This window comes from Vitis vinifera, chromosome 8, assembly GCF_030704535.1.
Source record: "Vitis vinifera cultivar Pinot Noir 40024 chromosome 8, ASM3070453v1".
NCBI classification, from domain to species: Eukaryota; Viridiplantae; Streptophyta; class Magnoliopsida; order Vitales; family Vitaceae; genus Vitis; species Vitis vinifera.
Genome location: NC_081812.1, coordinates 5979356 through 5995239, shown reverse-complemented (window position 1 = coordinate 5995239; position 15884 = coordinate 5979356). Strand labels below are relative to the sequence as shown.

Genomic DNA, 15884 nt, shown 5'->3' with positions numbered 1-15884 from the left:
TATTTCTCTCCTATATATCGTGTTGATGTCCATCGAAACTCGAAATATCGTGATATTTTAATCACTAGGAAAACAATGGTAGAGGATATGTAGGAGGATAAGATTTTTGTCTTCCCTTTCGGTGTTGACTACCAGAGAATTTGAGAGTGTTACTCTGATTGGGAATTTGTTCAACTAGATTGTGGTGTATTTATGGTCTTGCTACTCTGCAGGAGACTTCTGAGTGAATCAACTAATAATATTAAATCAACCTAGATGAAAGTGATTTAGGAAATCAAAATCAACCAACCATAAGAGGGATTGATAGAGATTCCACAGGCTCTATATCTTCAACTTCTTTCAGACTCTCTGGGGTTTCACATTGCAATTGATACCAAGCTACAGCAGTCTGAAAGCTTATAGGAAGTGGTCCAATGAGTTTTTCATGGTGTATTATTAAGGGGTCTTTCTTGTCATCATCTCATGGATGGAAAAAGGAAGTTCTGGATGCTGGACTTATGAAGATATGGGCAATTGAGAGGGATTGGGGATACAATCATAGTCTTAGCCATCTTAGCTTTCTTTTTGTTAGGATTATTTCCTCATTTTGAAGGATTTCTCTTCCTTAAACCTTTTATATAATTTTTTCCTTCATCAGTGATACTTATGTTTCCAGTTAAAAATATATGATCATTCAAAAGACAAACTTCTGAATATTGGTCCCGCACAATGTACTATCATGTCAATTCATGAGAAATAATAAAATGACATTTTCAATTTGAATCAAATACAAACTTGCACCTGGTTATCTGCAACAGCTTTCAGAAACTCAGATTTCATTTTGAATGCAGGAAGCTTTTCTCTAAATGCCTGCATCATCTTCACACTATTACTTCCCTGCAAGTAACCAATAAGGTTACATGAGGGGTAATTAATAAATGAATATTTATAAGAAGTTTAAGCAAATGTTCATAGCAATTATTCCATAAGAATGATAACATCCAAGAGTGTTGTGACCTGGACAACTTAGCGAGAAGTACCTTCATCTTTTCGTGGTTTTGCTTCAGTTCAACACTAAGACCCTCCTTCGCGGTATCAATCTCCAACTTTGACACCGCTGATGTAATACTTGCACCAGATGATGATGGTTTAACCCCCTGTGAGGACACAGCAGAAGGACCACCAACGGTAACCACCTCCTGCGAGCTATCCAACAGATTACCAACTCTTATTTCTGTTTCTGTAGACATTCGTATCTGCAAAAAGTTTGAAAATGAAAATCGAAGACACACATAGGAAAAGAGATTAAACTATTTTCCATGTACATCAAGCACCTTCTGATAAAAGAAAAAGAAGATAAATTTAAAACATCATATACACCTCTTTTTGTGTGGATCCATGGCGTTCATCAAGATCAGCCCGGTAATTTGGCAATGGAACTTTGCTGACAACAAGTGTCTTCCCCTTGTTATATGCATGGCTTTCTTTCCACAAGCACAAAATCAAGAAGAGAATTTGTAAGATTTAGGCTAACCATAGACAACTACAGGGGTACCATCAAAACAACAGACATGAATATGCAGTCTCCAACATTAATAGCTACCTCAAAGTGAAATAATATCATGTAGATTTGATGATTAATGCCACAGTACATGAATCAAACTCACAAGGAAAATTTAGGTAGTTAACAAGAGGGCAGCAAGTGAAGACAGAAAGGAAAAGAAATAGGAAAAGGTATGCAAGCAAGACCATTTAGGTGATCTTGTAGCAACTAAGTTGCTTAAAATCTTAGTCAAATTTCAAGCATGAACATTCAATAGATGACAAACCCATTGTGGTGTAGCCTACTAAGAGCTATATACATACATACAACATACATACATACATACATACATACATACATACAACATACATACATACATACATATATATACACACATATATATTTGTGTGTGCGCGCAAGCGCACACGCCTAACAAAAGGAGGGTGAACCCCAAGCACACAGGCGGTATACAAATGACACCAATACATGGAGAGGAGACAAAAAACAACTCCACTTGACAATCCAACTAATCAATAAAATCTAAAACAGTAGAATGACTAGCTTGAGGAGGCTGAAACCATGGAAATGGGTGCAAATGAGCAAGGATGAAAATGCCATCAAATATTGGCAATACATGAGGATATATCAAGTGTCAGGGCCCATCAACACAACATATCTTGCAGTACCTATCTACCAATTTTTTGAGTTTTTTTCCCATTCTATCAGAGTTTCGTCGATTTTTTCACCATCTAAAGGCACTTTGACCAGTCAACGCAAGCCTAAAATGAAAATGAAGGAGAGCTAGGATTCGAACCCAAGTCTCTAGCATGATGATATATTGCTAACCAATTAGGCAACTTGGCCATAAAATATATAAATGGATACAATTGTAAATAAACTTTATCTGTCCCTCTTAAACTTTAACTTCAATTATATTAATTTTTTTTTTTTTTTTTGGAATTTCATTTAACATATTATTAAAAACATAAAAAATCATAATAATCTTATTAACGAGTCTTTCCTTATATAAATACAAGAAAAACATAACTTGTACATAAAATTGTTAATATTTTTAATCATTACAATACATACATAGATTATCATTTCTTTTATCTCTTGAATACTATAAAGATAATCATTTTAAAGGCATTCTCAATCACCACCTTTACGGAAAAAAAGCAGTAATAATAAATTAATTAATTTTAATTATATTATTTTTAAATTCCTTTTAACTTTTTATTAAATATGCTTAGTAAATGTGTTCTAGATTTTGTACATTATAAGTGAATGCGGCAAATATATCATAGATGGTTTTCTTCAATAAAACAACTTTAATATTTGTATTATTTAAGTTGTAATATCATTTTTTTTAGTTTTCCCTAACATTTCTACAAGTTTTGATTAATTTTTGTCCCATAAATATTTTTTATCAAAACTTCCGTCAACATTTTTTAACATATCTCGATACATTAATAAAATCCAACCATCGATATATCCACAAAATCCAACCACCAATATTTCCATAAAAACCAATATTTTATCCTTACACATGAGATCTTTTTTTTTTATAAACAACAAAAACATCTATTAAGAAGCGTCTAAAAAGAGGGGCGTAACCTATGTATATAGGTAGTATACACAAAACAGCCCAAAAAAGGCATCAAACAAAGTTAGCCTACAAAAACAAGGCAAGGTTCTAACCACAATAAAGAGCATCTAAGAAATTCAACATAGAGGGGTTCTCCAACTCTAAAGAATTTTAGGACCACTCTAAAAGCAATCGTATCAAGAAATCATTAAATCTTAGACCTGAACGCTCTTCGTCTTCAAAATTCCTTCAATTATGCTCTTTTCAAATACACCAAAACAAGCAAATCAGAACCAAGCGCCAAATTGCTCTTTTCTTCTTATTTAGCCCCTTAAATTTCCATGCTAGGAGGAGATTTCTCACTGAAGCTAGAAACACCCAAACCACACCAAAAACTGCTAACAAAAAGGTCCATAGGTTTCTAGTCTTGTCATAATGAATCAAAATGTGATCATTTGATCTTCACTGCCTTTACAAAGGCTATATCTATTAGTCATTTTCCATCCCCTCTTCATTAAAGTATCTACAATTAAGATCTTCCCAAAAAAATATCTTCCCAAACAAAAAAAAAAAAAAGTTCTAAGAGGAGTATAGGATCCCTAGATCTCTTTGCTTGGAAAACTTAAGTTATTCTAATCCTTAAGGGAAGTGTAAAACAACTTGACATTGAAAATTCCCCTTCAATCATCTTTCTAAATTAATGTGTCATCTCTTTCTTGCACATTCAACAAGTGAAGAAGCTCTAAAAAATGGGTAACCTCTTCTACCTCTTCTATCTCTTAATCTTGGAAGAGTCTTCTAAATTGAATCTCCCAATGCCCCCCCGCTCTACCCCCTTCTCTTTCCCATAAGTCTACACATCTACCATTTCCCATTCAAATAGAAATTCTAACACTAAAATCTTCTCACCCTTTTCTAATGTCTTTTCAAAGGCTTATCCTAAAAGAATCCCTCACCCCTCTAGTAATCCATTCCCTTTTTTTGTCATTTTCTTACCACTCAACTCCTTCAAAATATCTTCAATTTTGTTCCTCTCAAATTGTTTGAAACAGGCACAAAGAAGCAACTCTCCATACATCCTACAACTTTTCCCCACAAAACTCTCATGTCATCACAATGACAACTCTTCCACCTTAGAAGGGAGCACCTAAAAGATTATTTAAACATGAGAAGGAGTCCTCCCCATAATTACTAAAAAAACTCAATCATAATATGATTAACCCCCTCTACCATACAAGGCGTTTATACAAAGGTTTAGACTACAAACGCAACTCCTCTCAAGGATGTCCAAAACCTTTTGATTTACACACCATAAGCCAATTGAGTTAGATAACACTGTGAGGAATGCCTTTAACAGCCTCGGTGCACAAGGCTCAAAAAGAGGAATAGAAGTCGACTAAATCCCATAACCCTCTATCATCCTCCACTCTTCCTTAAAAATTTTGACATATCTCTTTTACCACACAATTCAAAGCAATGTGTGACAAGCTATGTGCCAAAAGGTCTTGCCTCTACTAAAGCTCTCCCAAACCCCTATATAAAATGATCATTATATCTCATATACTCTTGAGTGGAACCTAATTAATCTTGACTTCTTTGAATAGACAATGCTATAGCCCTAAAGTTATCAAACAATGTAAAAATAAAAAATAAAAAATGATCAATATACTCTCCGCTTTCCTTACTTAAAACACATCAATTAGGCCTAGGGGATTTGAAAGGTCTTCTCAATTGTATAATTTTTTTTGTTTTAATAAACAAAAGCATGTATTAAGAAGCACCAAAAAGAGGAGGGTGCACCCTACTCTACGAAATTCAAAATAAAGGGTTCTCTAATCCAAATGAATATCGGGACCACTCTAAGAGCGACTGAATGAAAAATTCAATCCTTCAATCATTGATCTAAAAGTTCTTCGTCTTTGAAAGTCCTTCAATTACGCTCTTTTAAAATACACCAAAATATTCCCTACTAATTTTGTTTGGAAATCTCAAGTCTCTATTAAGGTCAAGTCCTTTGCCTAATTAGTGGCACACAAGAAAGTAAACACCAATGACATACTACAATTGAGAAGACCATACAAAGCCCCCAGTCCTAATATCTATAAGTTGTGTATGTAGCATGGAGATTTAGTAGATCATCTCTTCCTTCATTGTCCTTTAACAATGGGGTTATGGCACAGATTATTAAATTTGGCCAAGATGGATCGAGTTCCCCTAAAGAGTATTTGTGACATGATGACCATTAAATATAAGGGATTAGGAAGCTCCAGGAGAGGCCTAGTGTTGTGGCAAACCACTTGTATTGCTTTGATTTGGGTTGTGTGGCAGGAAACAAATGCTAGGATTTTTTTAGGACAAGGCAAGGATCTTAGAGGATCTTGGGGATGTTATTCATTTCCTTGCTTCTTTTTAAGCCTCTTGCACCACAATTTTTAAGGGCATCCCCCTTATTGGGTAGCAGTATGTAATTCCAAGGGTGTGGGTTAACAAGGAGAGGTTACTTTTGTAATTACCTTATGGTTTATGGTTTTTGGCATTTCTTTTGTTTAGCTCTTGTTTGTAGAAGGATTTCCCATCCTTCTATTATACTTCTTATTTCCAATTTTAATATATCACTTTGTTGTTTCTCAAAAAAAAAAAAAAAAAAAAACATACACCAATATAAGCATATCAAAGCCAAGTGTCAAACTGCTCTTTTCTTCTTATCTAGCCCCTTAAATTTCCATTCTAGTAGGAGATTTCTCATTGAGGCTAGAAACACCCAAACCAAGCCAAAGGCTGCTAACAAAAAAGTACATAACTCTTTTATAACTGAGGAACCTTCCATGGCCAAGCCCTTAGGACTCTCCATGGGGACCCAAATCTTGAGGTGCTAACCGCCCTGCAACAATTAGAGTCGCATAATAATGAATCAGATTGTGATCAATTGATTCTTCACTATCTTTACAAAGGTTGCATTTGTTGAACATTGTTCATCCCCTCTTCATTAACGTATCTATAGTTAAGATCTTCCCTCAAACAGATTCCCAAGCAAAAAAACATTTTCCAAGAGGAGCATGGGATCCTCAAATCTCTTTGGCTAGGAATACTAAATTATTCTCAACCCTTAGGGAATTGCAAAACGAATTGACACTAGATTTTCCCCTCCTATCATCTTTCCAAATTAAAGTATCCTCTCCTTCTTACACTTTTAACATGTAAATAAGGTTCAAAAAATAGGTCAACTCCTCTATCTCTCAATCTTGGAAGGCTCTTCTAAATTGAACCTCCCAACTGCCACCTCTGTCCCCTCCCAACTTAAACTCCCTCGCCTAGCTACCCCACCAAAATGTTGTATGTCTACCATTTCCTATTCAGATAGCTAATTTTAAGTTGAACTCTTCCTAACCTTTTCTAATGTCTTTCCAAAGGCTCATCCTAAGAGAATCCCCCACCCCTTTAGTAGTCCATCTCCCTTTCATCTCCTCAAATTTTCCAAGAATGATCTTCCTCCAGAACCTCTCTCGCTCAAAATAAAATCTCCATAACCATTTGCCTAGCAAGGCTTGATTAAGACCCTCCAAAGTTAACTTACAAACACTTGGCCAATTTACCAAGTGGATCTTTCTCCTTTCTCCCATATCTCCGTATAAAAAGTCTCTTTAAATTCTCTCTAATTTGATCCTCATTTTTTTGGGAATGACCATAAAATAAATAGGGAGGTTTGATAGAGTGCTCTTAATGAGGACAAATCTTCCTCCTTTGGACAAGTACTATTTCTTCCAAGCAACCAATTTCCTTTTAAATCTCTCCTCGATTGAAATCCACACACGAAAAAGCTTGTGCAGGGCCTCAAGGAATAAGCCTATATAAGAAGTAGGAAGTTTCCCTACTTTACACCCAAAAAGAGAAGTCACTCTATCTACATCATCTGCCTCCCCCATTGGAATAATTTCACCTTTTTGCATATTTATTCTCAAACCTAACACCAATTCAAAGCAACTGACAATCCACTTCCAATATTTCAACTGATCTACATTATCCTCACAAAAAAAAGAGGATTGTCTACAAACGATAGACCGTTTTCTGTTTTCTGGTGATTGGGAGGATCATGTATCAAGGGCCCTGCAACATGTCTAAGGTTTGACCACTCTCCTATCCTTCTAGATTGTGAAGGGGAGAGAAAAAGCAAAAGCTCATTTAGATTTAAAAACATGTGGAAAAAGGTAGAAGGCTTTGCAAATAAAATCGAAGAGTGGTGGCAAACGCATAATTTCATGGGTAGTCCTAGTTTTATGCTTGCTAAGAGGTTACAACCGTTGAAAAATGACTTGAAGAAGTGGAATAAAGAGGTGGTTGGTAATGTTTTAGCTAGGAAGGATTTTGCTTTGAAGCTGATAAACCATTGGGATAGCGTAGAAAGGCTAAGACCTCTTTCTAAAGAGGGTAAGAGAAGCCAGAAGATAGCCAAAGATAACCACAGTCACCAAGCCATCTTAGAAAAAACCTCTTAGAGAGAGATAGAAGTCAATGGCTCTTTTGCTGAAGGAAGGGATAACAACATTAAATTTTTTTCTTCACATGGCTAATGCAAGGAGAAATGCAAATATCATTGGAAATCTTACTATTAGTTGTATTCAGTTGGAAAAAGAGGAGATTAAGGAAGATATTTTTTCCTACTTTAAAGCAACATTTGAAGACCCCTCACTGAGAACTAACTTGGCAGGAAGTTATTCAAGAGCATTGACTCTTCGGATAATAAAGGGGCCTTTTTCGAAGGAGGAGCTAACTATAGCCTTTCAGAATTGGGGGGGGGGGGTGTTTGATAAGGCGCTAAGGCCAAAATGGGTTTTCAATAGCTTTTAAGAAGTTTTGTTAGCCTATAGTAGGTAGGGAAGTGATGCAGCTATTTGATGAATTTCATTCGAAGAATTCCATGGCTCATAGCTTTAATGCAACATTTTTAGTTCTTATCACTAAGAAAGGAGGTGTAGATGAAGTGAAGGATTTTAGGCTAATCAGCCTCTTAGGGAGGCTTTATAAGCTTCTAACTAAAGCCCTAACTAATAAGTTGAAAAGGGTGGTTAGCAAGATGGTGTCAAACAGTTAGAATGCTCTTAAGGGGGGTAGAGAGATCATTGATGCTACCTTGATTGCAAATGAGGTTATTGATTCGAGGAAGCATTGTTCCAATGTGGGTTTAGCTTGCAAATTGGATATAGAAAAAGCTTACGATCATGTGAGATAGAAGTTCTTTCTCTTGATCTTAGAAAACTTGGGATTTGATTCCAAATGGAGACAGAAGATCCACTTTTGCATTTCTTCTAAGAGATTGGCAATTCTTGTTAATGGCAACCCCATAAACTTCTTCCTAACCTCTAGAGGTTTGAAGCAGAGGGACCCACTTTCACCCTATCATTTTGTTTTGGTCATGGAAGCCCTCAACAACTTGATTGCAAAGACCAAGTAGGGAGGTCTTAACTGTAGCATGTCATTGGTATTTACCTTCCTATGTGTTACTAACCAAACAAAGAGCACCTAAAAGATTTTTTTTTTTCAAGTAATTTTTTTTCTTTTTTTTTTTTTGTCCCCATAGGGATTTGAACCCAGAACCCCCCATAAACTCACCCTAACCCTTTACCACTTGAGCCAGGCCTCAAGGGCAAAGAGCACCTAATATTAAAAAGGGGGGGGGGGGGGGGGGATTGCCACAACCCCCTAGCTTTCCCACAATGCATAAGTAGCTAGTTGTTTCAAGATTTTTTCTCTTTTTTATTTATTATTATTAGAAACAATAACTTTATTGCATTAAAATAGCAAATACAAAGAAAGAAATCCTTCTAAGAAGTACACAATTCTCCATACAAAGTCTGATAACAAATGTGCACAAGTGTATACTAGTTCAAGAAGTCAAATCTAGCTGAAATTCATAGAGGTATAAAATCTATAACAAAATAAAGCATATGTCTAGCTCTACATTTTGCTAATGCATCCAGAACATGATTGCCTAACCTGATTTTACATTTTTATACATGCAACAACAAATCTACAGTTTGAGCTAATCCAAAGTTGATATCCTCCCCCTTCACATGGAGGGGGGAAAAAACCAACCTTCAAAGGAGCCCAAGGTTCCCAAACTTCTTAAGGGGAAAACTACTGATTACTACTCAAAAAGTGTTATTTCACAGCTTGTAGTTAACTCTTTTAAACACTTTTGAGTAGTAGTTATCACCTTTTAACCCAATTAACATATTAAGGACCCTTGTAATCAATTCTAATCAAAATTATGTTAAGTTTTGGTGTTTTGATAGCTTTTTGATCACCAAAGCAATCCGAGATTGAGGAGAGTTCTTTGGAATCCATGGCAAAGATGTCCGGACAGGGAGTCCGGACACACCATTGGAGGGCGGCGGAACGTGAGTTGTGGCAGGCTTTCAGAATAAAGTAGCAAGGCTTGCTCACTTTAGTCAATGTTTTCCATCCGAACAACATATCCGAATAGGGTATGCTATCGTCCGGGGTGTGATGTTCACGAATGCCGTGTGCTTCTCCCTGAGGGAGTCCGAATAGCATGGCCACGTGTCCTCTTAGGAAATCCGGATGGAGTTGATCCGAATAGCCTTGCACACTCCATGTCATCCGGGAGAGGGGTCCCTACACCTTGCACAGGCAAACGGTCCCCCTTGCGCAACATAGCTCAGTCCACCCGGGGAAAAATTCCGTGCGCCGACATTTTACATCCGGATATCTCACAGTCGGATGGGAGAGGAGGACGTTTCAACTTCTCCAGTCAGACTTATCCGGATCCTCTAATAGCGCTTACCAAGAGAGTTTTTCTCTCAGTATACAGTGCCACGGTGTTCTCCTGAAGCTTCCTGATATTTCCGACCGACATCCTGAGATATTTTACTTTAGATATTTGTTGTCTAAATCCCCAAAGTCTCCTTGTAACGCACCTATCATAGGATTCCTTAGTCTTTAAGTAAGTACAAAGGGTGAATAACCTCATATATATAGTTTGTAATCTTCTTTACAAAGATATCTATTATGTAATCGGCAGAAAAAAGAAATATATTTTACAAAGCACTTGCTCTGTTTTTCCTTAATATATTTGTTTTCTCGTTAGTTTTCTTTCTAGCCAAACAAGCTCTGAGGAAGCTTCCTTAGAGAATGAGTGGCTAGACTTTTAGTTCCTTGGAGTTAAGGTTGCCGGGAAAGGTTCCAAGTGCAAGAATTAGTAGCTTTGTGGTTTCAAGCCATTAATGAAGAGAAAGTGTGTTCCTTCAATGATTTCTATGTTTTTAGTTAACTTAAAACACCTTCAAGTCACTTGAGCCAACACTTGGTAAGGCACGTGATCTCCGTCCATGGAGATGCAGTTGTTTATCTCTTGCGAGCTTTTGGGAAGTGACTTGAAGGTAGGATTTTCTAGAATTGCCAACACTTGGTAAGCTTTTGGACTCCAAGGAGACATCCATTAGTTATCTCTTATAAGCTTGAGAAGGGAAATCCAAAGTTAAAGATCACCTTGAATGGCAAATGCTAGGTGAGAGGTACGAGCCATTGCAAGTTGCATCAGTGAGAGGGAATTAGAGCTGAAATCCATTTAAAGGTTACATCTATACAACACCGGTTAGAGAATTGACTATATGTTAATTCTCTAATGCGAGGAAATGAACCAAATGACCAGAGCTCTGTTTTTGCATAAGGAACCTCCCCTGTGAACCTAAACCTCCAAGGAATGTTTTTCTTCATAAGTAATTTCCATTACTTTCTTTTTAGTTAGCTTTAAACAAAACCTCATTTAAACAAAGTTTGTGTTTTATTTCTTAAGCTAACCTTGAAATGAAAAAGCACCAATTTACTTTGAATTGGTATCAGTTGTGAGTTGAAAACCCTTCCCAGTGAACGATCCTAGAGCCACTATGCTATATTAGCTAAGCTATCCTAATGCATGGTGATATAGGTTATAAATTTTGTTGATTACTCTCTCAATCAAAGAGCACCAACTGGACATGAATCAACTGAGACACCAATTGGGAACAAATCAACTACCTTTCATCCAACTCCAATCTGTAATAGAATAAGTTTATTAAAAAATGTTCATTCTTATTAGCCCCCAAAGCCAGCCTATCACATCCTCAATGGACTGCACTATCTAATAAAGCTACCTAAGCAAAGCTTCAACACTAACCAATTCTCAATCTTGGAAATTTTTTAAGACAAGATGGTTCTAACTCCATCCCAAAGATCCACCACCCATGCTTCCTCATAAGTTGCAAAAGAGAAAAGAAAGGGAAAAGTGTCTTTCAAAGTCAAATCCCTACACCAAGTATCTTGCCAAAATTTGATTCTCTTTTCACTGCAACTGCAAATCTGGTTTAATCCTTAAAAGCACCCCAAACCCTTCATATAACCCTCCATAATACAACTCTAAAACTCTCCCTTCATACATGGGACACCACCTCCTGGATCTTCCCTGTATTTTTCCCATAATTACACATCTCCAATGAGGATCTCTTTCTAGAACAAACCTCCAAATCCACTTATCAAGTAAGGCTTTATTTAGAGAAGATAAGACTTTGATGTCAAGCCCCATTTTCTTCTTTTCCACACAAATGACAACCCAGTTAACTAGATGAGGCTTATTTTCAAGAGCTCTTCTCCCCAAAGAAAACCCCTTTCATTTTTTCTAGTTTTAAGGTCACTTCTCTAAGGATAACAAACAAAGACATGAAATAAATAGGCAAGTTAGAAAAGGTGTTTTTTAGAGGAGTTTGACTTCCACCCTTTGAGAGGTACTAATAATGCTTCCATAGTACCAATCGTTTGCAAAACTTCACCTCTACAACATAGCAATCTAATGAAGACTTGAAAAAAAATCATAAAGGCAAGTTTAGCTAGGCCATAGAAAGCTTCCCCACCCCACATCCCAAAAAAGAAGCAAGCACATCAAGGACCTTCCTCGCATGAATTAAACACTTTTATACTTTTTTCTAGATTGACTTTCGAACCTAAAAAGCCCTAAATCAAAGAGACACCCAAATGAAAAATAAGTCAATTGATCTACACAACACTTGCGAAGATAAGGGTGTCATTAGTGAAAAGGTGGGATACTTCATGCCCATTTGAAATAGCTTTTGGCTTTTGGCTTTAGATGAACGTTGAAACTAAAACCAAAGTCATAATTTTCAACAAACAATGTTGGTATTGTAAAAGTTCTATTAAATATGAAATAACTTCTTATGTCAAAAATAGAGCTTCCACAAAACATCACATTTTTCCAACTTTCATATTAAACTCTTTTTAAACTATAAGCTCATTGAGGAAAAAAAAAACAAACAAACAAACAATTACACAAGCTCTTGTTGAACCAAATAGTTATACAAACTCTTGTTGAACTTTAAAAAAAAAAAAAAACTTTTGGCTTCTCAAAAGTCAGTTCATACAAGGCTTTCTACTCCCTTTTTTTTCCTACCTCCCACGTTGAAACCCAAAATAAACCTCCTTCCCCTACACTTCTCAAGAGCACAATAAGGGCCTCCACTACCATAACAAATAAATAAGGGGAAAAGAGGCACCCTTATCTCAAACCCCCTAGGCCTTAGAAAAAAAACCCATAGGCATTCCATTCCATTCACCAAAACAAAAACCTTGTTGCTCAGATGCATCACTAAATCCAATTAATCCACGTTTGCCCAAAGCACCAAACACCAACAAAAAATAAAGGAAAAGAAGAAGAAAACTCCAATTTACATGGTCAAAGGTCTTTCAATATCTAACTTACAAACAGCACTCTCTAGTAATCTGCAACCCCTAGTCAATAGCTTCATTACCAATAAGAGTTACATCCAATATTTATCTTCATTCCACAAAGGCATTTTGAGATTTCAAAACCAATTTCTCAACTACCTTTTTCATCTTGTTAGCCTAAGACCTTAGCTCTAGAAAAGGTACTTAAACTCCTCAAACAAATACTTCCCAGCAACAAATTTTTGAAGAGACCCAAAATCTCATACTTGACAGCATCTCAATGGTGCTACCAAAATGGTAAAGAAAAGCCATCAAGCCTAGCAATTTGTCCCCCTCAAAATTTGATATCGTTGCAAAAATTTCATCCTTTGTGAAAGGCTCCCCAACCCACTTAAGTCCTCTCTACTCAATGACTTGAAGGACAGACCATCTATGCTTGGCCTCTAATCTCTGAATTATGATAAAAGAAGAGGAATAATTCAGCACCCTTTCTAAAATCCTAAATTCCTTTGTTATCCGCTATTTGCTCATCCTTAGCTCCTAATGAAATTCTTCAATGATTAGACATTCTTTACTATAAAATTTTCACAATGACGTAATAACTAAAATAGACAATTCCAATTTGAATCTCCTTTTCTTACAATTAACGTGATATGAGCATGCATTATCTGTTCTAAGATACAATTTATAATTATGATACCATTCACTCCATTCCAATTCCTCCAAGTAATATATCTTTTCTTATTACTCAATATCAAAACACATGCAAGCATCTCTGGAATAGGTTATTCTATGGCACCTCTCCAGTACCATACCTACCAATTTCAACCAATAAGTATGTGATATTATAAAATTGCTAATGTTTTATTTTTTATTCTTAATTATTCCACTTGTTGAGACTAATTCTATGACGTTTAATGGTTGAAATTAAGTAAGGACGTTATACTAAACTAGTATATTTGAATTGTCCATTTGGAATATACCAAATATATTGTCCTTTTTCATTTCCTTTTTTCTTTTCCTTTCTTTTTTTTTCTTTTTTTTTAATGACGATGGGAATCCACCCCCCACACAAAGGCATTTATCTCAATGGTTGGCAAAGCTAACTTCAAGTGATGTGAGTTTGCCCCTCTACCTAACCCACTTAAAGACTTGGTGGGTGGGTCAAAGTCAAGAATTCTAGTTCATGATCGAAGGCACATCACTTGCCCCAGGAAGCTTCCTTTCATTTCTTAATTCTTTTTTGGCTGAAAAGGATAGGATTTGACAAGAATTTGAATTTTGCATAATTCACAATTCCTAATTTTACCATAGGGGTCCTATTAAATTCAAATTCATTCAGAATTGAAAGTCCAAGTAGATATGGAATTAATTAAGGCCTCCCATTTGTTCCAATTCCCTGCAACCGAACACATCCGTTCTTCTTTTCCAGAACAAATTTCTACATTCAAGATTAGCTAACCAGTGGATTTGACTTGACCCAATCATAAAGAATATAAAAAATGACCTTATTGGCAACTAAGCATTGTCTGGTATAGACAAGACCACCCTAAACTGCCAGATCACGGCCTCAATAGTTCCTTTAAAATTCATGTATTATTGGCTCTCACACACAGACAAAGAACGCTATTCATACCTCAGTGCTACTAGTATAATTATTAATGATGCACACTTACAAATAAAGTCCCAACTGATAAGCCATATCAGAGAGGATTTGGTGGTCTCCTCGACTGTAAGTCCGCTTGATTACCATCTCCTGCTCTCCACCTCTTTTCATTTGCTCCATTGTACCCCACCATTCATCCTCGTTGAGCACTTCTACCTGGATCAATGTTTCCAACACACCAACACAAACCACTGAATATCCAAAATTATGAATTTGAAACCAAAAGAAAAAAATAAAGGAAGAAAGAAAAAAGACAAATAAACAAACAAAAAATAAAATAAAATTCCCTTGTATTTATTGAAGAGAGAAAGAGCATGCACTTATAATTGCTAATAGTGCCTAGTGAGATGAATCGGTTGTCAGTCCCTATGCTTTTCTTACACAGACGTGAGGTTTTTATTTTATTCTCTCTTTAATAGCAAACCAGATGTTTTCCCAAAATCTATTCAAGAGAGATTGCCTAAACTAGGCAAATGATTGAACTAGGCACAGGTAAAGGCCTTTGTTTTTGCTTAAAAAAAAAAAACCGTAAATGTCTTTGTTTTCACTACTATTTAAATTTCAATTTACTGTTTCATGGTCTATTCAAATTCCCAATCTCAATTTTCCCTAAATTTTCTAGGGAACCAAACGGAGCATCCATGAGCATCACACAAAACCCCCTTTCTCTAACCGTCAAAACCCTACAATGGAATAACACGACCACGAAAACATATTACTCAATGACAATACCTCAGCCGCTTGCTGCCTCAACCGCTCCGCTCGCCACACAGGATCCCACCATCGCTGCTCGCCGCGCCCTCCGCCGCCGCCACCACGACCACCGCCACGACGGCCACCGCCTCCGCGACCGCCAGCGCCACGGCGGCCGCCCTGGTAGTTCGGCCTATACGACATGGTGGAAATCGAGATCCGGAACAGTAATGCGAACTCTTTCGGCGATGAAGAGAGATGCTTGGAGAAGAAACTGCAGTTGACACTGAGACAACGAAGAGACATTAACACGTGCACCGCAGAGCGAGTGGCAATGATAGAAATACTAGGCTGATACGCGGCCTAAGTCAACTGTTGGTATAACAGATTTCGTCCATCCAATTTGCCTACTTATAAAAAAGATCAAACATGGATTTCCATGTTTTCTTTACTAATAATTAGAGCTAACGGAAAAGAAAAGATTATCCGGATTAACCCCAGATTTTTACGCTATGTTGGGGAATTGTTTTGGAAAATAATTCTCAAAAATTAGAACTTGTTTGGCCGATAATTTAAAAACAGTTTTATATTTTTAAAAGCAAAAAAATATTTTTTTAAATTCCTGATATTTGTTTGGTAATTATTCTCTAAAAACAGTTTTAATAGTCTTCATTTATTTTAAA

The 15884-nt window shown here is 36.5% G+C and overlaps 1 protein-coding gene across 2 annotated transcripts in view; it reads right to left on the bottom strand.

Moving 5' to 3' along the window:
* LOC100252028 (DExH-box ATP-dependent RNA helicase DExH1) overlaps positions 1-15566 on the bottom strand; it is a 50946-nt gene extending 35380 nt beyond the window's left edge. Inside the window, exons 1-5 of one of the 2 annotated variants that reach the window (XM_002263985.5) lie at positions 15241-15566; positions 14519-14664; positions 1360-1459; positions 1020-1235; positions 781-876 (exon numbers count right to left, since the gene is read on the bottom strand). In XM_002263985.5, the coding sequence (XP_002264021.3) occupies positions 781-876; positions 1020-1235; positions 1360-1459; positions 14519-14664; positions 15241-15507 (825 nt within the window). In that variant the 5' untranslated portion in view covers positions 15508-15566. Of the gene's footprint in view, positions 1-780; positions 877-1019; positions 1236-1359; positions 1464-14518; positions 14665-15240 lie in introns of those variants that run through there. The other variant, XM_010654964.3, reaches the window with a different exon arrangement.
* Between the last annotated feature and the right edge of the window lie 318 nt (positions 15567-15884).